This window comes from Meleagris gallopavo, chromosome 12 (genome assembly GCF_905368555.1).
Source record: "Meleagris gallopavo chromosome 12, MGAL_WU_HG_1.1, whole genome shotgun sequence".
In the NCBI taxonomy this organism is placed as follows: Eukaryota; Metazoa; Chordata; class Aves; order Galliformes; family Phasianidae; genus Meleagris; species Meleagris gallopavo.
Window position 1 is genome coordinate 5237226 of NC_139415.1, and position 22759 is coordinate 5259984.

Sequence of the window (22759 nt, forward strand, 5' to 3'; positions counted from 1 at the left end):
TCCAGTGCCTGCACTTAGGACCTAACAAGAAAGTCATTCATTTATTTGTCCAAGACATTCATATCTTGCCATTTAAAAAATTTAACCTACAACTTTTTCATAAATCACATCTGTGCTATCATCTTCTGTGCCTAAGGTAGATTACTGGTTATTAATTATTCATACTAGAACAACATCCAAAGGCTGCAGCAATGATCAGCCTTATCTCCTAGGAATCATATATGTATTCAAAAAGAGGTGATTTTTGTGAGAATACTTTTCTTAAGGAATTGACCATCATTAACATATACTTTATACGTGTTTCAGTATTAAGTATCATCATCTCACAACATCTCTTAGTCTACAGCCATGCTTACAGAAATATATTCAAATTTTCACTCTTAAGAGAGGCTTAGAGAAGGAACATTTTACTAATGTTTTTGCTCTGTTTTTTATTCAAAGTCTCCACTGTATATAGCTAATAACAGCTGAAAATGATAGATAACACCTCCAGTTACAATAAAGAAACATTTAGAAACTATTTAGTTATGTTAGAAATTAGAGGGGCACAGGAAAATTCATTTTGTAATGCTTGGAAAAATCATTGGAGCAATTTAATGACATTGTTTCAATTATATTTTTCCAGAAATTATGAACACAGTTTTCAGTCTTTTTTTTGTTTTTAAAATAGCACCAAGAATTACAGAAAAGTTTAACTGTCAGAAAGATGCCAAAACAAACCAACCATTTGGAGAAAGGCAAGCATCAGCACAGGTTTGTCAGAAGCAAATCATGTCAAATCAATAATTTTCTTTTGTGACAAGGGAATATATTTGTCCACAGCAGAGAAGCAGCCGACATCACCTACTAACTTGAATAAGGCTTTTAATTGCTGTCTCATATAACTTTTTCTAGATTATATCATTTGGATAGAGGAGATAAAAGCAGACCAAACATTTTTCAGTGCACTTATTACTGATATGTTGCCATGTAGACAGCAATATAAAGAGCAGAGGAGGACTCAGAAGCACGTTTTGGTGTAATACTCTTCTGTATTTTCATGAACAACTTGGAAGAGGGAAACAGAAAATGGTTATTGAACTTTTAGCTTGGTTTATAAGATCAGAGTTCAGAAATACCATGGCTAAAGAAGAAAAGATCTTCAGTAAATACAATGCCTACAAACGTAGCATTCTACATACAAGATTTTATGTTGTTTTTGATTACTGTATTATTTGTTTTACTAGCAAGGCAGACACCTACTTCTTCCTAAAGTTTAAGATAGAGTTAGCATCTGTTAATGTGTGGGTAATTATAATATCTCCAGTAAATTCCTTAATTTTCTTTTATCATAAGCAGATGTCCTTAACATGCCATAGAATGGCACCAGATGCAGAACAGAACCACATATCTAACTTGGCAGAACTATCTACAATCTGCCAACCATAATCAGTCCCAGTACTGCACTTCATCTATAATGACCAATACAACTATTTGTTATGTCAGCCTTTTTTTGAACTCACGCATTATCCAAGAGCGTATCATCAAAGTTTGACAACTTTTTGTATTTGTGTAAAATAAAATGCTAGTAATTGTAAGTGTAAAGACAGCTAAACACAATTATTGACAAATTAACAGCTACATTTTGTTAGAAGGTGAAACAGGGAGTTCTCTCTGTTAAGCAAATGCTAATCTTAATGTAATTCGCCCTATCCCTTCCATCTTAAGGACTTCACTCTTGAAGTACTTAAAGCCTGAACAGCAATTAAAAAAAAAAAAAAGATTTTAGAAGAAATCCTTTGAGGCACACCACAAACATTTTGTCAGAGTAACTATTATCTTACTTTCCTGATTCATTTGAGATAACACTAGAAATGCATTTAAAATATTATTTACCACAAGGAATGGTGTCCAGTATGATCTGTTCAAAAAAAGCAATAGTGGGGTTACAAACTGTTTAGACATGCTTGGTGTTTTTTTCTTTTTGTACAGCGAGTCTTTCAGAATGCTGTAAGGAACTTTTAAATTCTGCTGTTGGCATGCTTTACTTCTTTGGCCTGGTAATATTTTTTCAGAGCTCGTGAAGTTTCTTGACTAGTGTAATTATCATAGATCTACTTCAGCTGGTGTGGCAGCTGGTAGAGGCAGTCTGTTATTTCATGGCTTTATCAATTACATAAATCCTATATCTGCAGCGTGCCATCCATGTTTTAATCCATCTGTAGCACTGCATAGCTCACATGAGGTAGCAGCCAATTAAAAATGCAAGGCTCTCAGTTAAAAGATGATGTGCAGTAGGACTGAATATGATTAGTACCATTAAGGTTATATTGCTCTGTCAGAATAAGACCAGCTCTGATGGCACTAAAATGGCCCCTGTGCCGCTCTGTAGTTCCCTGGTGTTTAGTTACTGAAAATATTCAGCCCAAGGTGACCACCACCTCCTTAGCAGACTTGGTAGAAGCATTCCTAGGTTTGGTCACATACCTGCTTTGCACAAGAGCAGCTCTTTCCTGACTGCTGTGGATTTACATGCACAAAAGCAGCAGAAATATCATAGCAGCCTTTCCTCTCTTCTTGCTTATCCAGTGGAAAGAAGCTGGGAGTGAAGCAACTGGGAAAGCTAGCAGACAAAAAGATACACAAATGACAACTGTATGCACTGAGTCCCTGCTGGATGATTGGTTACATAAAATGTTTGGCTTCACAGATTGATTCACACTGCCACAGGACTACTTCACTTCAAAGAATAATGCTTAGGCTTTCCTTCTGAGTTTCAAGGACAGCAACAGGGGATTCTAGGAGAGCTCCATGGAAAGAAAGGAGATTCTGTGTAAAGGAAAGGTGGACAGAAGTCAGAAAGGAGTCTTGAAAAAGACAGAAAGAATTTTTAAGGACAAATAAAAAGATAAGAATTGAGTGGATGGTACTATAGACAAAGGATAAGTGAAAAAATAAAGCGGATAGGCAGGGCAGAGATGGAGGGATTGTGGAAAGGTTAAAAAAAAGTGAAAATGAGATAAAGGTAATGGAAAATAGACTGGAATGGCATGTGGAATGAAAGCAAGAAGACTGATACATGTTTACAGTCATTATATAACATTTACCTTATTCCAAAATATAATTGCATCAGTTAACCAAAAGATGGGACGGAATGGGGGAATTATTGCTTTCACTCCTACAAGGAGAAAGTAAAAACAAAACCTCTGAGTAACTTCTGTGTGATGATAAACACAAAGGCTTTTTTGGCAGGTGAGATAAATGCCTTCATTTTCCCAGGTCCATTCACTCTTGTGAATATTGCAGGTATGATTACACCCTTACATATACTCATTGCAGACTGCTGAACAGCAATTACCTCTGCAGAGCTCCCAACATCCTGCTGAGAGATGTCCATTATAAAACATTTTTCCATACTGAGAGAGGTGTTAGAAATCCTAATAAGCCCCTGCAAATCTCAGAGAGAACCCCCAACCATCTCTTAACCATCTCCTCTTTTCATACTGTAGATATAAGCATGGAACATTTTCTTTTAAGACTGAGAAGAATCATTAAAATCATTTTATGGATAATGATTCTCTTAAATAAGACAGGTGGCTCTAAGAAACAATCAGTATTTTTTTCTGTCAAGTTAAATCACACTGAAATTCTTAATTACTTGTCAACGTGACACTCTTCTTCTGTTAGGCCTTAGAGATTTGTTCTACTAATGGTAAAGTAAAAGCTAGCTATTTACATAAGCGATGCTGGTGCTTACATAAAACAATGAAAATTGTGTATTGTCTCATATCTCAGTGAGGTTTTTCTTTTAAGAAAGATCAGATATCAAGAGAAACACTGCTACTGCTGACACACCAAGGAGGGTACGTCAGTCATCTAATATGACTGAACTATGTAAAAACTGATCTCATGCTGCCCAGTAAGATGTTCAGATGTACACTGAGAATCACCAGCAATAACATAAAATACATTGAATAAAAGAATAAAACTTCCTTGAAAACAAGGAAGCAGCCTGCAAAACAGAATGAGAATGCACAATAGAGGAATTAAAATAAAGAAAAAACAACACAACAACAAACCACACAACAACCACCTGCCAAAAATACTATACTCACAGAAAACTAATAAACCTGTAAGTTTTTTTTTATCCTGTTTCTTCAAATTAGAAATATCTGTACATATATATTCAAGCAGCTGCCAAAAGCAATAGAGACAAACTCAATCTTAGCCAAGATCCAAATATATTTTGGACAACAAGAAAACAATATAACATAAAACTAATAGAGATCATAAAGTAAAGCAAAACAAAACAATTCAATAGTAAGTACTTCTGCATTCCAATTCAGGTAAAATTTGGTGCATGCTTTTAGTTGTTCACTGGAGGTCAAAACTTCAGCTGGTTTGACCAATTAAACTGTTTCCACGTGTTTTCACTTTGAGCAATAAATAGAAAGTTTACTCTAAAAGTAATGCCTCCTCTTTATTTCTATGGAAACTACAACAGATACAAAGAGCACAAGAACACTATTTGATAGAGCAAATTCTCAGCTACGAAACACTCTTTCTCAGCAGAACCACCACCGCTAGCTATGCACTTATGCCAGCACTGAACAGTATTTATAAAGAAAGAAAGTATGCCTTTGCTGAATGTAAGAAAACATTATCTTATGCATTACTATTGTTGTAGGACATAAACAAAATCAATCATAATTAAAAGATAATATTTTACATATTATCACTACTGAAAAACATAAATAAAAAAAAATCAGGAAATGGTAACATTTTCTCATACTGAAATGACTGCTGAAACTTGTTCTGTCACTGTGAAATGCATCTGCTTCATTTAGCAGAACAAACACAAAAGTGAAATGTAATTTTCCAACAGCATGAAATTGTTTAGAAAACATTAGTATAGATCGCTGTTACTGCTTTACCATGTTGCATCTGCTCAGGCAGCACTTCCACCAAAGCTGATGTCTTGAAGCAGGAACACGTCTTTGGAGCTCATGCCCATGAACTGCATTGGTATCGTCAGGTTGCCCACAGAAAGCAGAGCTGTAGTTTTTGTTATTCTCAAGCAGATCATCCAAGAGAGAAGATGCAGCATTTGTAAATTAACAGCAGGTAGGAAAAATGTTTCTCTTTGTGTTACGTAGGAAACAATGATGGATCACGCGCTGCGCACAATCTCGTATATTGCTGACATTGGTAACATTGTGGTTTTAATGGCACGACGCCGCATGCCGAGATCAGCTTCTCAAGACTGTATTGAAACAACACCTGGTGCCCAGGAAGGAAAGAAGCAGTATAAAATGATATGCCATGTCTTTGAATCAGAGGATGTAAGTAAACTGAACTAAACTCTATTCAAAAAATGTATCACTTGGAGAATGAAATTACATATAATTTTTTTAATGAGTTTTTGTTGTCAATAATTTTTTTTCTGATTGAAGCTAGAGCTGATCTGGGGAAAAACAGTCCATATTCTTATGTTTTCTGTCTCCACAGTTATCTCAGTCCCAAAATACCTACTTTGTCTTATCAAATGATCATTGAATCACTTCTGTTCTTTCAGCGATGCTTCTCCATCTGCCTTAGTTACCTTGAGTTGTGTGAGCTTCCATGGCTAAAATGAATTTATGAGGCATGAAATAGATCATCCTAGATTAGATTCCGTAGTCCAGCAGATTGCCAGATATGCAAGACTCCAAGATGAGAGGCAATGGGGTGGAACTATTCTGGTTCTCTTTCAGACTAAAGCCAAGTTGTCAAGAACATCTACCAACTTGGCAGTTGTGGTACAAGACAGCTTACTTACCTCTGATTGGTACATGCACACTTCTCAAAGATGCAACTTGATCCTTTCATATTTAAGAACACATACTTTCAGTTAATTTTTTCAGTTCTCTTTTTTTTTTTTCCCATGAAGATTAAGAAATAGAAATTTTTGAATAAATGCAGTGGAGCTAAGAAAGTCTCTTTCTCTCTATTTAGAAAAATGTTTCTTCACAACCAAGAGTTTAGTAGTTCTTCAGCAAAAGTCTATAGTATGTAGGAAGAACTCTTAACTATTGCTTCAGAACATCTGTGCAACAGAAAGGATAATTTCAGTCAAACTCTGAGATTCAATTCCACGGCAGCCGTAAATACTAAGAAGTGCTTTAAGAACTGCTTGAGAATTTAGGTTCTTTTGGTATTTCTGATGCAATTGAAAATTGGATGAATGTACTTGGAACCATTCTCAAAATAGGACTGCAGAACTAGTAGAAGAATTCCATACATACCCGTTTTTGTGAAAATGGTCTGCTATGCCCTTATCTCTTATGGCAGAGGTAGACAACCTTGCTTTGTTGCCATTGTCTATCTAGGCATTGTTTTGTAGCTAAATAGAAGATACTCTATGCTGCTCTAAAGCAGCAGACCTGAGGACTTCAATATGTATGGAAAAAAATACCAAATAGTAAAAAAGAAGAGAGAAAATTTGTTATCTGTTTTTAATTGCAGAAGTTGAAATACAGGTATGAGTTATAGGCAGAACTGAACATTTCTGACCATTTTATAGGAACAGCTTTAAATATAATTTCTATCATACGAATTTAAAAATATATATATCCCTTCAGTCATAATTATCAGGTTGCACAGTTTCTTTATTTTAATGCAATTATGCTTGTGAAAGAGAAATGGTGCTGTCAAAAAGGTTGGAGATCTAGACTGAGACTGTTCTCAGACCTATGCTTGAGCTCTGAAACTGCTCTGCTGCGGTCATCTGTTCAAGAACTGAATTACATTATCTCTAAGCTGTGCACAATACTGACGCCTTTCAAAAACTTTCATAAAAATTTGTAAATACAGCTGAAATTGAAATGTAATTACTGTCTACTACTAGCAATAAGAATATGACATCCAAGCATTTAATTTTGAGAACGCAAAGAAAAAAGTAATGAGCAGGAAAAGAAAGCAATTACACTGGAGTTAGTAAGTCGATAAGGACTGGTGATAAACTAATGATGGAATGAGAGAGAAACATTCTTGATGACTTCTGCACAACTACAAACATCGTGGTATTGATTAATTATTCTTACAAGAGTTGAGATGTTTTAAAATGTGAAGGAATAGGAAGTGACTAGCTGTAGGCTAAATATATCCCTCGTTTTCCAGTCATGCAGATTGGTGCTTTTGTGTACCTCACCACAATTGACGTAATGTAGCATCAAAGAAAGCACTGCTTCTCTGATAGGTAGAAAAGACTTAGATTTATGTTGTTGTTCAAAAAACCCTGTGCATCATACTGTACTTGGCATGGCCTACTGTCTAAGCAATTGCATTGCACTTCCAGAAGAGTTTTATGGTTTTCATTACGAGTATCTTTAGGGAGTTACATTCTTCAGATCACTGGGAGTAACATTAGTCATACTCTGTAATGACAGATTACAGTTCCTGAAAACTACAAATACATAAACCCCAACTTGGCATTATCCTGTGAGCCTGAGGTGGGGAAGAAAAAAAAAAGACCCAAGTTCCTTTTACTTACCTCTGCCTTTTTCTCTATGTTCCATTGCCACCTAGTGGAACCAGAAAGTAAATTTTATGACAGTTCATTAGTTTCTTAATCTATGTGTAGTAAGGTAAATTTGCAAAGAAATCAACATCATTATCATCAATTTCTGTCAATTTCTTTCTAATGCATACGTATTTCTGGCACATCTAAATATCTGTAACTGTAATGTTTGATTAACTGTACACACTATACAGCCCACTTTAATGGGAAGTCATATTACATACTATAATAAAATCCATACCCAGATAAATGCTAAAAAAAAGTTAATAAAGATACAGGGGGTTTTGGGTAGTTAGCATGCGAAAGCTGTAGTCATGGCTCTGGCTATGCTCTTGAAAGCATCTCTCACACTATTAGTGAAAAGGCGGTAACTGTAGATGTGTAGTGGTCAAGTAGAGCTATTACTGGTTTGCTGGGAACATGAGAGATGTCATAGCAGTAATGGGAGAGCAGATGTTTTTATTGAAGCAGTGTCTTCAGTTGTATAAAACCAAGATGAAAAAGCATCAGGTGACACTACAGCCAAAATCATTGCTGTGTACATGTCCATGAAGTCATGTTAAAACTTAGCAACAGCTCTCGTCACTATTGTAAACACACTGTGGTGAAAAGCACAGTCTGTGACAGTGTTATTCTAAAAACTATCCCATATTGGTACAAGGCCATGTTTTCCAGTGCTCATTGGCACAGGGACATAAATAGCATGTGGCTGCTTGTTACTGCAATGTGCTCATGAAAGGAGCTCAACAGGTGTGTTTTTTTTTAAATGGAGTTTGCAATTTGATTTTGGATATAAAGCATTTTTGTATACAACTGACCTAACATAGCAACTTTACAGGATTGTTTGACTTTGTCTTAAATCTAGTGTCTCCTGTTTCTTATTGTTTCAGACCTTTCCCTCTTTTTTTATTTTATATTACAGGCACAGCTGATAGCTCAGTCTATTGGTCAGGCTTTCAGTGTGGCTTACCAGGAGTTTTTAAGAGCCAATGGAATTAACCCTGAGGATCTCAGTCAGAAAGAGTACAGTGACATCATCAATACCCAGGAGATGTACAACGATGATCTCATACACTTTTCCAATTCAGAAAACTGCAAAGAGGTAAACTAGCTTTGGAATCTCCATTTCAGATTGATCTGTCTTTTTCAGATGAATGTAGTTCTCCTGGAAATTTCTTTGGCATTTTAAGGATGATTTAACATCTCAAGATGCATTGTTTCATCAGAACTGTGCTACTAAAGTCACTTTCAAAATTTCAAAGAAAAGTTTTCCAGGTTCCTTCTGCTTCCATTGATCAGAACTATTACCTCTGACATAAATTACCTCTGCGCTTACATCATTTGCAGTACACCACATAAGGTGTTTTTATGTTTTACCAATGTATTGACAGAGAGAGATGGCAATCTATTTTCATGCCCACTCTAAGATATTTCTCACTTAACAGAGAAAAGAACCACATGTCCAGGATGCTGTGACACTGGGCAGGCTAGTATCTCATCTAGTAGAGCACAAGCAAAACTGTGACAAGAAATGGAGTTTAACACTTAAAATGCATGAAAAGGCAAGAATTTCCTTTAATTATCTCTGAATTACTTAACTGTAACTCTTAACATTAACAAAATATTTCACATTTTACATTTCACACGTAGGTCACTGTAATACTGAGCATTCCAGACCAGAACGTGCTAACTGTAATTGCACCTAAACTCTGCTCTTATCTTACACGCTGGATTGTGATGGGGACTTGGCCAAATGTATTCCAAAGGCAGAGTTTCCATGCTGAGTCCTAAAGCAAACTTTCTTTGATTTGAATTCCTATATGCCTAATCCTTCAGTCACAGTTTTCCTACTTCTACTCATTTTTTTCTTAGCATTATAGTCTCATACAGAATGTGTGTGTTCTTGGGAAAAGAGCATTTTCCACCTGTACCTCCAGATTAGAGATGTTAGGATTTCATGTGCTGTGTAACATGACTACACTCACTAGATATCAATAAAGTGTTTTCACGTACATATAAACATGACAAAATATTTCTCCTGCAGCAGACAAGGGAACATTCAGTTGGACAAATCATTTAACTAGGAATTGAAACATAAAAATACAAATATATAACATTTCAAAGTGATTAAAAGAGAGAACTTTTTGTAGCACCTTTGTTTTCAACTGGCTTATGAAAGTTTGAACAATGACAGAGTAATGGCATAGAGGCTGGTTCAAAGCCTTGGCAGATGGCTTCGACAGGTAGCCTTTGTGATTCCTCTTAACATTCTCTTGCCCTTGTTGGTTTTGAGTTCAGAAAGCTGATCTGACTGCAGAAGAGTTGTAAACTTTGCATAATACAGGTTGTAGATACAATGTTTTTCATTTGGAAGAAATCAATTCCTATTAGTTTGTTAAAGAATATATTATCAACTCTTATTCCTCTTTATGATGCTATGATTACTGAACTGTTAACATCACCATATTTAAATCAGCACATCAGGAATCTGAGACTAACATGCTAGGCACAAGTGCACTCAGTAGTGTTAATGGTAATAATAAGTAAGGGATCCTTGCCTGAAGATAAGGACTGATTTGAGGGTAAAGTCCTGAGATCAAGAGCAGACCTGCACACTGATGACAGAGGTGCAGCTGAACTCAGACTTGTACTCCAGGCACTGCCTTAGCCACAAAACACTGCAGCCTCCCATGACTGCTAGATTCCAAGGACACTGGCATTCATGCACTTGGCATTCAGTTTCACCATCTTCTGTGGTTAACATGAAATGTTAGTTTTTTTGCTTATCATAAGGACATACCTTATCACCTAGAGCAAGCAACTGGAAGCTGCCCCTGAAAAGAAACAACAATGCTAAATACAGTTCTAACAGCCTTTTTGAAGTCATGCTACTATGCAGTGGCAAAAAATGGAATTATTTTTGTAATTTTTAGGTGTCAGTCAGGAACAACTGAGATGCCAGTGCCCAAATCTGGACAAATCAAAGGAAAAAGGGTTTTTTTTTGTTGCTGTTTTTTTTTTTTCCTTTTTTTCTTCTTCTTCTTTTTTTTTTTTTAATTTTAAATTCTCTTTCTAATTGCAGCTCCAGCTAGAAAAACAGAAGGGAGAAATTCTTGGAGTAGTGATTGTGGAATCTGGATGGGGATCCATTCTACCCACTGTTATCCTGGCAAACATGATGAATGGAGGCCCTGCAGCCCGTTCAGGAAAACTAAGCATTGGAGACCAGATTATGTCTATTAATGGGACCAGTTTAGTTGGTCTACCTCTTGCAACATGCCAAGGGATCATAAAGGTACCCCAAACTTGCCTCTAACTTGCTTCTATAAGCTGTAGATGTAAACTAGCAGAGATATGATATTCTGACAAGCAACCCTGTAGATGTCTAGCAGATATGATTTTACGTATCACTATGAGAAATAAGGAATCTGTCACTAGCAAAATGTAGACTTGGAAACAGAAGTTCAGGGGAGATAATGTGCAGAAGGTTAGAGCTGGAAAATTTGGCTATACCTCTGTTATTGGACTGTAGCAAACAAGGCCATGTCTGAAAAACCTGTCCAGCATAATTATCTTTAAGTTTCATTCTTCCTCACGGACTCCAAATTAAAATCTGAATATTAAAATCTACAATGCTGTTCATGAGCTCTATGTAGATGAATTCACAGGAGGCTGAATGGGAACCTGGTATACTGTAGGACAGACCAAGTAAATGTGTGAAGATTCCTCAGACACGATGCAATCTCAGGATGCATTACCTTTAAGTACTGAGACTAAATCTCTGTTCAAATATAACTAAGATCAGCAGCAGATTAATTAGCCAGAGACTCATAAAGGGCAGGCAGTAGTCAGTTTTAGTATTTCTTGACTTGAAAGATTTTATGGTAATTAAAGTTAAGGCTTTGATGGGTATTGCTGGGCCAAACACCTTAGGAAATACAGTACTGTTAATGAAATAGAGACGTGTATCTCTAGGTTAATAACAGACTTCTGTTAACTCCCAAATCAACCATTTTACAGTCTTGCAATTAGGAAACTTAATGAAAGATCAAATTAAGATCTCTTTGAGAAATATTATCTCTTGGGATGTTTTACAGGGTCTCAAGAATCAGACACAAGTCAAACTGAACATTGTCAGCTGCCCTCCCGTCACCACTGTACTCATAAAACGGCCAGACTTGAAATACCAGTTGGGTTTCAGCGTACAGAATGGAATTGTAAGTTTCTGTGTTCAGTAGCTATATTTTTCAGAAGAAGAAATACACTGAAATGTTGAAAAATTCCTTGCACGTGCTCCTATCTCAAAATCTGTAGATTTGGAGAACTTCTTCCTGGTTAGTATGTAAGTTTACAGACACTTGCTGGGCCTGCTGCAGTAGACCTTCTTGTTGCATTCATCTCAAGCTAGATGTGTGTTACAGACGTATATATGGGCACAAGTCTGTTCACTGAAAATTATCATCAACTTCAATGATTTGTTAATTAGTTTTTGTAGGTCGGATATGTCCATGTTTGTCAATAGTCTCTACCAGCTACTGCCTTCACAGCTTCTCTACCTGGAGCTTCTACACAGAACCAAAACAGCTGTTAATTTATTTTGTATTTTCTTTTAATGAATTGCGAGTTAACTCATATTGATATACACCTACATTCCAAAGACCTCAGTTTTTATACTCTGATTCATTAATTAATCAAAACCTTCCAATTAATGCTGATAACACATTGGAAATAAACAACACCAAAAGAAGTGCTGCTATAGTTCAGGTTGTTTGGTGCAGTATCTGGATCAGCTAATATACATATGATTCTATCATTGGTGTGTCTGAGTTGCAAGGAAAGCAGTTATACTGAAACAGATTTTTGCAATTCTAACTTTCTTATCTTAGCTCTGATTCTTTTTTTTTTTTTTTTTTCTTTTTTTTTTTCCCCTGTCAGCACAGTCTCACTAAGGCTTTAATTTTTCTTCTACTGTGTAGAACTTATTTGGATTATACGGTAGTGGACTGCATCCTGAAAAGCAGACACAGGAATATAATTGTGACTGCCTCTGGTTAAAGCTAAGCCTCACTCACTACAAGTTTAAAAAAGAAAAAAGAAAAAGGAATTATGGCCTAGGTATCCCTTTCCCTTCTCTGCATGCAGCAGTTTCCCTGCAACAACAGTAAACAGGAGGACAGGTGCGACAAGTAACACTCACCCAGTGCAGCTCAGGGTTCTTTTCTCATAGTTCTTCTTTCCCAAGCCATTTTCTGGTACAAAGCAAACTTCCAGGGCACTGCTAACTCAGGTAGCCACCCACTGTTTTTGAGGGCTGACACAGCATTAAGGACCGCCTGCAATGCAGGACCATCACCTTTTCCTCTTCTTTCAGTCTATAAAAATAAAATAAAATCAGGCTATCCACACAGAAAAGTGCATTAAAAAGGGGCTGTGGGCTGTCGTTCCCTGTTCTGTGAAACTCATTGATTGAATTTGCCAGATTTGTTTGTCACCCTTGAAAAGAGTAGCAAATCCCTATAAAAGATACTGTTTATGAGCTGTACTGTGCTTTGGGAAGCAGGTGGCTCATTAGTGGATTCTCAGCTATAGCAGCTACTGCTGAGAAATTATTATACCGAAGTTTTACGTGTTCCTACCTAAGATCACATATTCTTGTGTGGTCACAGCAGACTGCTGTGAACAATGTTACTAAAAGGCTTTATCCGGCTGAAGATACTCTGATGTGATACCTCCCCCCAGGCTGATGTCCTTTAGAAGCACGGGTATAAAGTATTTATCACGTTTGGGATTAATGCTCTGATACCTGAGTAGACAGAAGTCTGTAAAAACAAAAATACAGAAAAATCAATCGTAGTATTTCTGTCCTCCTTTGCACACCCTTAAACCTGTTTCAACTATATTTCCTAATTACCATCCTTAAGAAGTCCAGTATGTACAGCTGGTGCAATGGTAAGAAAATACATTTAAGGAACAATGAGCAGTACACGGTGCATTTATCACCTCTTTTGGGAGGCCTGTCACAGTACTATCAGGGGTGGGTCATGGCTGCAGAATCTGGCCAAGGCAGAGTAAAAGAACCATATGTCCTTGCAGGGTGCTAACAGAGTCTGAGAGACGATCCACTCGTCAAATTGTCCCATCTGATCATCTCTTACATAGTTGGAGCCTCACTCCTTCTGCAGACATTGGTTGTTTCCTTTCATAGTGTGTTCTCTCCATCTACTGGACGTTTGTTGTATTCACCACTGTGGATGGTCACAAATCATTGTTTTTACATCAGCAACATTTAGATGACATCCAACACAAAGTTTACCAAATTCAGTATAAAAACCCTTCATAGAAAACAAAGAAGAAAGGCTTGTAAAATACATTCAATTTATGAAGCATCTGTGTTTGGATATAAAAGCCAATGAACAAAAAGAAGAGCTTAATATAAATATATTAAATATATAAAATAGCAGCTTTGTTAAACTGCTATGTAGACTGGTTTCTGGTGCTGTAATTTCTTGCTCAGATAAAAATTTCCCTTACTTCAAATAACATTTGAAAATGTGACTTTGCAAAGTATATTTTCCTAGTAGTTTAACACTTAACTTTTAAAAAGCATTCTTCTAAATGCTAACAATTGTTGTAAAACATGATGGGAAACAACATCCTGATCTTTTGTTTGGCTTAGCATTAGCACAGTGAAGAAACAAATAGCTTGCCAGATCAGGTATAATTAAATCTCTCCTACTGCTGTGCAATTACCTCATTATGCATGCATCTGGTACTTACTTCTGTTCCTCTTCTGATAACAGTTTTGTGGTGATTCCCTTTCAACCTGCCTATCTCATCTATGCAGAATGTACAGCTATTGTCTTTGTGAATAGCCCACAAACAACCTGAACATACAGAAGTAGTATTTGATCTGGGATTTGTTTTTTATAGGATATCAGGAAGATGCAGAGTCTGGATTGCTGCAGGTGACTGCTTCAGTTTGTGTCTTCAATATAGCTTAATTCACGTAAAGCCTGAATTTGTGCCTTAGGGAGCAGTAGAGGAACTAGCTTTTGGAAGTTTTAGTGAACAGTACAACTGTACAAATCTAGTGTTACATTTGCAGAATTGTTCTTGCACTAGTAATTGCAGATATTCTGCATGGCTCTTGAAAGATTCTGCAGTAGCTTCATTGAACACTTATAAAAGAAAACTGAAATTTGAACTTTAAAAACTTAGGAAAAAAAGTAAAATATTGTGCATATACACAAAACAAGTGGCAGAAATGTTGTGTGATGGGGAGGTGAATTAGAGCAACCTATCAGCCATCTTTTGAAAATTATTATGCCACATTTCTTGTAAAATTCATATTCAAACACAAATCGACCTTTCACATCACATCATTTTCTTGTTTCCTTCATTATGATAGAGCCACCAGTTGTAGTTCAACTGCTAATAATCTACCACTTCTCAGCAAACTCTGGGATGCTTATTCACTTCCTCTGAGAAGTGTATCTACCCATCCCCGGTCCAGCAAAACTAGTCTTACTGTAAAAATACTGTAAAAATACAGTAAGACTAGGTGAAAGTTAACCAAACTGATAGTGAATTCTTGCTTTCTTGCCTTCGTTTATACTTGTGTAAACTTTTAAAGGAAAAAAACATATAAGGCTTAAATAGACAACTATAGGTATGAGATGATGAGAAACCTGGCTTAATAGGTTGTATTTAAGTATTTGCTCAGAGAAAACAGTTAATTTATCTTGTACTGTACTACAGTCAATATTCTGACACACAATGGGCAGTTACAATAAAACTGATGGGATTGAAGTTTCACTTGTGATTCACTGCAACTTGCCTAGACACTACAGAATACATAACAGCTGAGTAGATTCAACTAGTATGGCTTACTTTTATTTTTTCTCTCTATTTACTCAGTAAATAGAGCACAGGCTCTTGCTTACAAGATCCAGATCAGTTATGCTTTATTTAATAATAGTTGCCGTATTTCACAACTATGACAGCAAGGTGAACAGTCCTGGCTGAGTAGAATCTCATTTACTTAAGGTACTGCTCACCTTAAACTTGCCAGCCAAATATGTCTCACGTATGTGGGCTGGAGACTGAAGTCTCAAGCTGTTTTCAGTCAGTCAGTCACACATACAGGAGCCACATAAGTCTGTGCTAGAAGTGCAATGCATTTCCTTACATCTGCACTCTGCCTCTAGCACAGCACGATCTGTGAAGTTAGTCAGAGCCACTTGAGATCTGCGTCTGTTCCTTTTCCTACCTCATTAAAATATCTAATGCTTACAAAAAGAAAGCTGAATCCTCTCCCTGGAGAGGGATCATGTTCTTGAATGAGGATACCAGGCCACTTCCTATGTCTGAGGATGTTAGAAATTCACTGGTACTAAAAGCACTTTGAGTGCCCCAGAAGAAAAGAAAATGCTCTAGATAGATACACAAGCCATTATCTTTTCCTTTATGCCAGTGGGGTTGAAGGCAACATTTCCATTTGCTCTGAAAGCTTTTATTTCAGCTGGTTGTATGGTCTGTGCGTTTTATTTTATAAAATGTGTGTATAGGGTTTCCTTTGGCACACTCTGCTCTTGTCCTGTCACATGGCTTCATACAATCCTCAAAAGCACTGAACAAATTCCAACAGCGAGCTAAATGAGAAGCTTTGTATAAGAGTCAGGTGAAGATCTGTGTAATACAGCTTATCTTGTTAGGGCTATGATTAGAAGGTAGGCAACCTGTACAACACCACACTGAAATTCAAGTTGCCAATTCTGTGAAAGGTCTTGATGGTGCCTCTAACCATTAGAGTCCGTCAGAAGCAATTTAAGAGCCGCTGTGGGCAAAGCTCAGCCCCTCACTATAGAGTGGCTGCTGCAAGGTAAGTATCGCTGTAGGATAAACTTTTTCATGATGTTAAAGAAGGTGGGTTTTATTTGTTTGTTTTATAATAAATGAAGATCTATATATTTTCATATCAGACACCTGAATTTGAGTAAGGATTTCATTTCTCTTAGCACTGATATTTGCAAAGAGGACTTCAAGGAAAACCAGTAGTCAAACAGAAAAGATACTACTCAACCACAGTGTTTCACCCTCATTTTATGCCAGCCTGTCCATCTTCCCACATACTATATTTGTTTCTGAATTAAATTATAAACTCGCTGAGACACAAGCCACATCTTATCATACTTACATTTAGCTCAGAGCAAACTATAAGATCTCAACAAATAATTCTTGGCATATGATTATAACCACTGACAGTAACTGCAGAAGCAGCCATCACTGGGTGCTATTCCTGTAGGATTCATTTCTTTTCCTCCAAGAACAGATTTTTCTCAGTAAGCAATAGGTACATCTCAGCATAGTGAGCTCTGCTCAATTTCAGAGATTCAAACTATACGTCACCTGCCTTATGTGCTGCATCAGCTTAGGTCTTCTGAAACAATTTAGCAGGAATTTCCATCCAATACACATCTTTCTAGACTGCAGGAAGGCCCCATCATAGTACAGATGTTGCAGAGAAGACAGTTTTTTAATAAAGATCACCGTGCTGCATTGAGCTGTATTCCTTCTGCCTATACACAAAGCATTTTGTTACCTCAGAATCAATTCAAATACCAGCAACTGTTAAGATTACGCCTGATAAACATAATTCTTACAGAATTATTTCCTATTATAGGAGGCATAAAATTTAAAAAAAACTGTGTATGTCTTTAAACTGATACCTGTGAATGCCAGTTGAAACAGTGGCCTGATTTGCCTTCTTTGTCCTAAACTCTCTCTATTCAGCAGCACTATAAAACATGGAGAAAAGCGGTGGCTCAGGAGGGCAGAGTGCCCTTTTCCAGCCTGCAGAGGTACAGAAAACAAGCTGTCATCGTTCACTATTCAATTAGCTTGCTTCAATTACAGCCTGTAATAAGAATGTGCTCATTTAAGACCCCGCACTACCTTCAATATAACACCTACATGTGGTCGTCCTTTCATTCAGCCTACATCACTGTCTCCCCAGATTAAGGATTCTGGATTAAGCTTTATATCAGTTTTTTCCATGTATATGAAAAGTTTGCTGTTGTAGATTCATTTGTATTCTAGTTGTTTTTTACATCTGATTGCTCAGAAAGAACAATGTGCTAATTTCAGAGTCCAGATGGTACAGTGAGAAATAGTTTTCAAAATAATCACCTTCTTATCCCAACAGTATGTAAAACTTTACTTTTCCCCATAACTCCACTTCTGCTGCTTCTGCCTTGCGGCTAGGCGCATCCTTGTACATGTTTACACATTCCAGTCCAGAAGAATGAAAGTAAAAATGATAATTTCCATAAATTTTGAAAAATGGAAAACCACTGATACCTTGTAGTACTGCTCATTGCTTTCTGCTAGTATCTTCTGAAGTCCCTATGGTGTCACCTCTCAGTGTGGTGTACTAAACTCTATTAACTGCTATATTTTGATCTTTCTAATCTTTAATAACTTCTGCTTTTTCTTGGCAGATTTGCAGCTTGATGCGAGGTGGAATAGCTGAGAGGGGAGGGGTTAGAGTGGGTCATCGTATTATTGAGATAAATGGACAGAGTGTTGTTGCAACTGCTCACGAGAAGATAGTACAAGCACTGTCTAATTCAGTGGGAGAGGTAAGAAAAGTATTAATTAAATAATCTTCAATTTTTATCAAAGACTTAAAACTGTCGAAAAAATATCACTTGAAAAATGTCTTAACATAGTATTAAAACCATCAACTCAGTAAATTGGAGTTGAGCACTGATAACAATTAACAAAACATCTTTGAACACTTAGATGTACGTTCAGTATGTTTTTACACTCATTTCAAGAGTTTGTGGCATGATTCTGAACCTCAGCCTGCTGTTTGAATTAAACCAGTCAATTAAAGGAAGGAATCAATTAAGCACGTTAGCTGTGTCTCTTAACTTCTGACTACAGCATCTGCTGTAGAAATACATCAACGTTCAAAGAGCTGAGATTAAAATTTATATGTATTTTAATTCACTTTGACGGAACGTTTCCAACTTACCTCAGGAATAAGACATCTCTCTGCAGTACTTTTAGAGAAATCATCAATGGATGAACAAAATCCTCTGGTTTACCAAAATCTACTGAATTTAGAGTAGGATCATACACAACCCTGGCCAGATCTTCCACTATCTCCTTTGCAAAAAAATCAGAGGTAACTTCTTTTCCTGTAGAAAATGGTACTTGAAAAAGAATTCAGAGTACATGTGGTACATGCATGTTGGCAGAAACAAAGCTGTGTAGATTTCAAGAGAACTTCCATGTCTTCGTGGTACCTCTTTGCTGCACAAAAGCTCTCTAAACGTGAGAGCATTATGAAACTTTTTTCTTTTTTCAGCATGAAGAGACCAAGCAGACTGGACAGTTAGTAAATACACAATTCTTAGCTTCATATAGTCTGATAGCTACTTTACAGGTGTTAGCAAGTATCTGTACAACTGATTACCTGATACCCTCTGATGCTTACCACAATTCTCTCTGTAAAAACAAATATGCTAGCTATGCAAGAACCTGGTTCCCTAATACCTGGATTGGCATTTACGTATCAGGTGATAAAGATCAAATTTTGCGTTCAAACATTCGTCAATCAGGAGAAAATACAAATAAAATGACCCTCAAGTTTGGGAGCAAAGTTGAAGAAAATGCAAGTTCACTTAACATTAGAGCAGCAGATTCAATTTTCAGAAAAGTTTGTGCTTCGTTTTTTTTTTTTAATAGCTGTAATTAGGGTAGAGTATAACAACAAAAAGTATTTAAACATCATCTTAGCTATGAGAGGATTTCCTGTCAGCTGTCATTGAAAAAATAAAATGCAGCAAAACAGCTTCTTACATCCAGAGAACTTATAACAAGAACCTTTGGTATCATTCACATTGGTAGGAACAAATGGGAGAGACAAACTGGGCCTTGTGAATTACTTAAAACTAGTAGAAAGCAATTCTGTTAATTTTTGTGTAAATCAATCAACAGATTCATATGAAGACTATGCCAGCTGCCATGTTCAGGCTTCTAACTGGGCAAGAAACACCCCTATACATCTAGCATGCGACTCTCTTGCAGGAAAATGATTAAATGATTCCATCAAAGCCGAATGAATTAATGATTCCATCAAAGCCCTCATAGCTGAAGAGAATTTTGTATTTTGTACAAATGAAAGGCTTTGAAGCTGCCATGAGGACTCCGAAACAAGGAACAGACGGGTGTCTGTTTTTCCTCTCCTTTTTATTTCTTTGCCAAAAAGCAATGAGAAGGATGGTCAAGGACAATAATTACTGACGCAAAATCTTTGTAAATCATTCAAGTATTTTGCAACATCTTCTAAACTCTTTTCTCATAAAACTTAAAACATATTTATTTGTAACCTTTACGTGGAGTGATGTATGTATGTCTGTCCTGTTTGATAACACGATGAATGTGAAAACTTGATGAATGAGACTACAGGAAATGGCAAAGATAAGCATTTAGAGAAAACTATGGCTGCCTGAAGCTATAAAAAAGAATCCCAGTCCATAAAGTGGTCCGAGAGCATTGTGTAATTTTAAAACTGGTGCTGAATAGATGGTATTTCAGTGCAAAGGAATGTGTGCAGTTAAACCTTTTAGATTCTAATGTAAAGAAAACCACTGTAGTACTTGGTATTGTTATGACAAGTGTAACCTGTTTGGCAAGGTGTGAACATAAACATGTAACAAGTGTTTCATATGCTAAATAAAGAATAATTGCCACAAGATAAAAATCAAAATATTTATTTAGATACATATTTATTTTTAATGCTTGTGATTTTTATGATTTAACTGAGTGATTTCATGGATGACTTATTGCACAGTTTGTGTAATGTATGTGTTGGGCTGTTTTTTTCTTCTAATTTTTGCATATTCTTTGTTAATATGAGCTCAAAATGGGAAAGCCATGCTTACCTGTTTTCTGGTTTTCTTGTTTTTGTTTTGTTTTGTTTTTTTATAAAGCATTCTTATTTCTGGGGGCAATGTGTTCTGAATGTAAATTGTTTCAACAAATAACCTAGCACCATCAGCAGTACTGGAATGTGTGTAGATTTAAAAAAAATAGTAGTAAAGTTGTATTCTTTATGCGATAAATGTTAATTGGTGTAACTTTTTGTCTAGGGGTTTTTTTTTTTTTTTTGGAGGGGAAGGGGGTGGAGGGTGCAGAGGAGGCAAAGCCTTGAGGAAAATACACTGTGACTTAATAAGCCTTATCATGCAGTAACTAAAGATCTTTAGATGACTGTACTTCAAGGAGTAATGTGTTGCATGCAACTGACCTTAGGAAAGAATTAACCTATTATCACTAATAAATCTGAAATAACAAAGAAAGCACGCTTATTTTGTTTGTTCCACAACTTTACATCGTAAAGAATTCAATATCATTTAATTCTTCAACTAAGTGCAGTTGCAAAGGTCACAGATAGTTTTTTGAAGAGAATTTGTCTCTTGAATTAGTAATTAATGTATCACTTTAGAGGTGCTGCTTTCCAATCGCATACCTTGTTGCCACTGGATGTCACTGTAAGTTCACATCAATACGGAAGCATGGTATACTTTCAAATGGATTATTCCATAAACATTAAACTATTCATCTTCAGCTACATTCCTTTGTGACCTTTTCACAGGAAGTCTGCCCACCTCAGAATGACACAAATGAAAGCAGTATATGATTAAACCTCAAATGGAAACTGTAATGCTACTGACAAGCACTGCTGCAAAAAAAAATTAAAACCCTGAAACATCAAAACTTGTGGTAGGTTCTTTATGAGAACCTTCTGTTTAAGGCCTTTCCATTTTCCTCTGAGAGCGCCAGGATGAAGCTTGCACTGGAAGAGGTGGTAGAGCTCTGTTTATGCAGGTAATCAAATTAGCATCAACAATACTTACTTTTTCCTACGGTAATTCTAATAAAAATGCAGCAGAGCCACAAGGAAATGTTTCAGTAATACAAATGTTCAAACTACTAATTGGAATAGCAATTCTTTTTGCAAACGTTCATGGCTCTGCTAAATAAAAATCCATCTCGTTTCCTATCGCCTGATGTTTATGAGCTTAGAAAACCTTACTGGAAATGCAGAATTTTGGCAACTTCTTCCCTAATGCACCTGTTGGCCACAATTCACAGAGTACTTAAAATGTCAGTTTTCAGTAGCATGTGCTACTCCGCTAATAACCTCATGACCATTGAGAACAAAGTAAAAATAAACCACAGCCTTCAGTATTATTTAAGGGGCAACACATTGCAGAGGTTAAGAGGGAAAGAATAATACAGCAGATCAGTTAGCCTGGCATGAAAGACACAGGAAAAATGAATTAGAAGCAGCACTCTGTGCATATCAATCATGTTTACAGTTCTATCCAAATCAGTTGTTGAAAAAGCAAAGTCCAGAAATACTTTTTATTAAAACACTGATAATAGTTAAAACACCTTGAGGTACATTAAATAAATACAACTTCTAAGTTGTACAGCCAGTCTGTTTTGCAATGGTTTTGAAGAAATGCTAGACAGCATCAGCAGCATTTCTGTAAGTACAGTGAAATATACGCATTTCTGGTCAGGAAAACATTTGTTATGAGTTTACTAATAAATCAGTTATTTTTTTTTCAAAATTCAGGGCTGAAATTTACATTCAGAAAAACAGGTGTTCTCTTCCTGCTGTTGGAAAAAGAGTAGAATTCCAAAGGAAGACACTTCTTCCTTTTTAAGCCATCCACTACTTGCATTTCTCCCAGTCCTGGTTTCTTCCTTAATTCTCTCTGCTGGAATCACATACCTGTGAATATTATCAAAGGATGGTCTCCTGGCAAACTCCAATTAAACTGTGAGGCCTTTCCCGCTCTAAACTGCGAGTGATATGGGACCTGCGTAAGAAGGCAACTGGAGAGCTCAGAGCACCACAACTCTGAAGATGAAGGTCTTCCTGAAGTCGCTTTCTAGAGGTATTCACACCCAGCTGCGAACTTGTAATTACCTGTTCAAAAGGGCAGGAATGGAGAGGGAAAAAGTGGAGAAAACAGGGTAAAATTTTTTTTTCCATTTAAAAGGTTTGGCCTCTGAACATAAGTTACCGAGTGATGGAGCTCCACCAAAGGAGATGCATGTTATGCACCCACCCACAGTCTACCCCACTTCTGTTTTTACACCTGGTCATAGCTGGCTATTGGAAAGCAAAGTCAGACT

General features: G+C 36.6%; 2 protein-coding genes across 20 annotated transcripts in view; one reads left to right on the forward strand and one right to left on the reverse strand.

The window, feature by feature from the left end:
• Positions 1-20685, forward strand: part of APBA2 (amyloid beta precursor protein binding family A member 2) — a 92740-nt gene extending 72055 nt beyond the window's left edge. For all 5 annotated transcript variants that reach the window (XM_085234416.1, XM_085234415.1, XM_085234419.1 and 2 more), the window contains 6 exons: positions 5136-5321; positions 8460-8639; positions 10620-10832; positions 11635-11754; positions 18037-18177; positions 19544-20685. In XM_085234416.1, coding sequence (XP_085090542.1) covers positions 5136-5321; positions 8460-8639; positions 10620-10832; positions 11635-11754; positions 18037-18177; positions 19544-19615 — 912 coding nt within the window. In that variant the 3' untranslated portion in view covers positions 19616-20685. The remainder of the gene's footprint in view (positions 1-5135; positions 5322-8459; positions 8640-10619; positions 10833-11634; positions 11755-18036; positions 18178-19543) is intronic.
• Positions 406-22759, reverse strand: part of ENTREP2 (endosomal transmembrane epsin interactor 2) — a 122449-nt gene continuing 100095 nt past the window's right edge. For 2 of the 15 annotated variants that reach the window (XM_085234420.1, XM_085234436.1), the window contains exons 12-17: positions 17266-22550; positions 12735-17115; positions 10338-10371; positions 7511-7541; positions 5798-6064; positions 406-5259 (exon numbers count right to left, since the gene is read on the reverse strand). In XM_085234420.1, coding sequence (XP_085090546.1) covers positions 22365-22550 — 186 coding nt within the window. In that variant the 3' untranslated portion in view covers positions 406-5259; positions 5798-6064; positions 7511-7541; ... (1 more) ...; positions 12735-17115; positions 17266-22364. The remainder of the gene's footprint in view (positions 5260-5797; positions 6065-7510; positions 7542-10337; positions 10372-12734; positions 17116-17265; positions 22551-22759) is intronic. The other 13 variants (XM_085234430.1, XM_085234425.1, XM_085234421.1 and 10 more) reach the window with 13 other exon arrangements.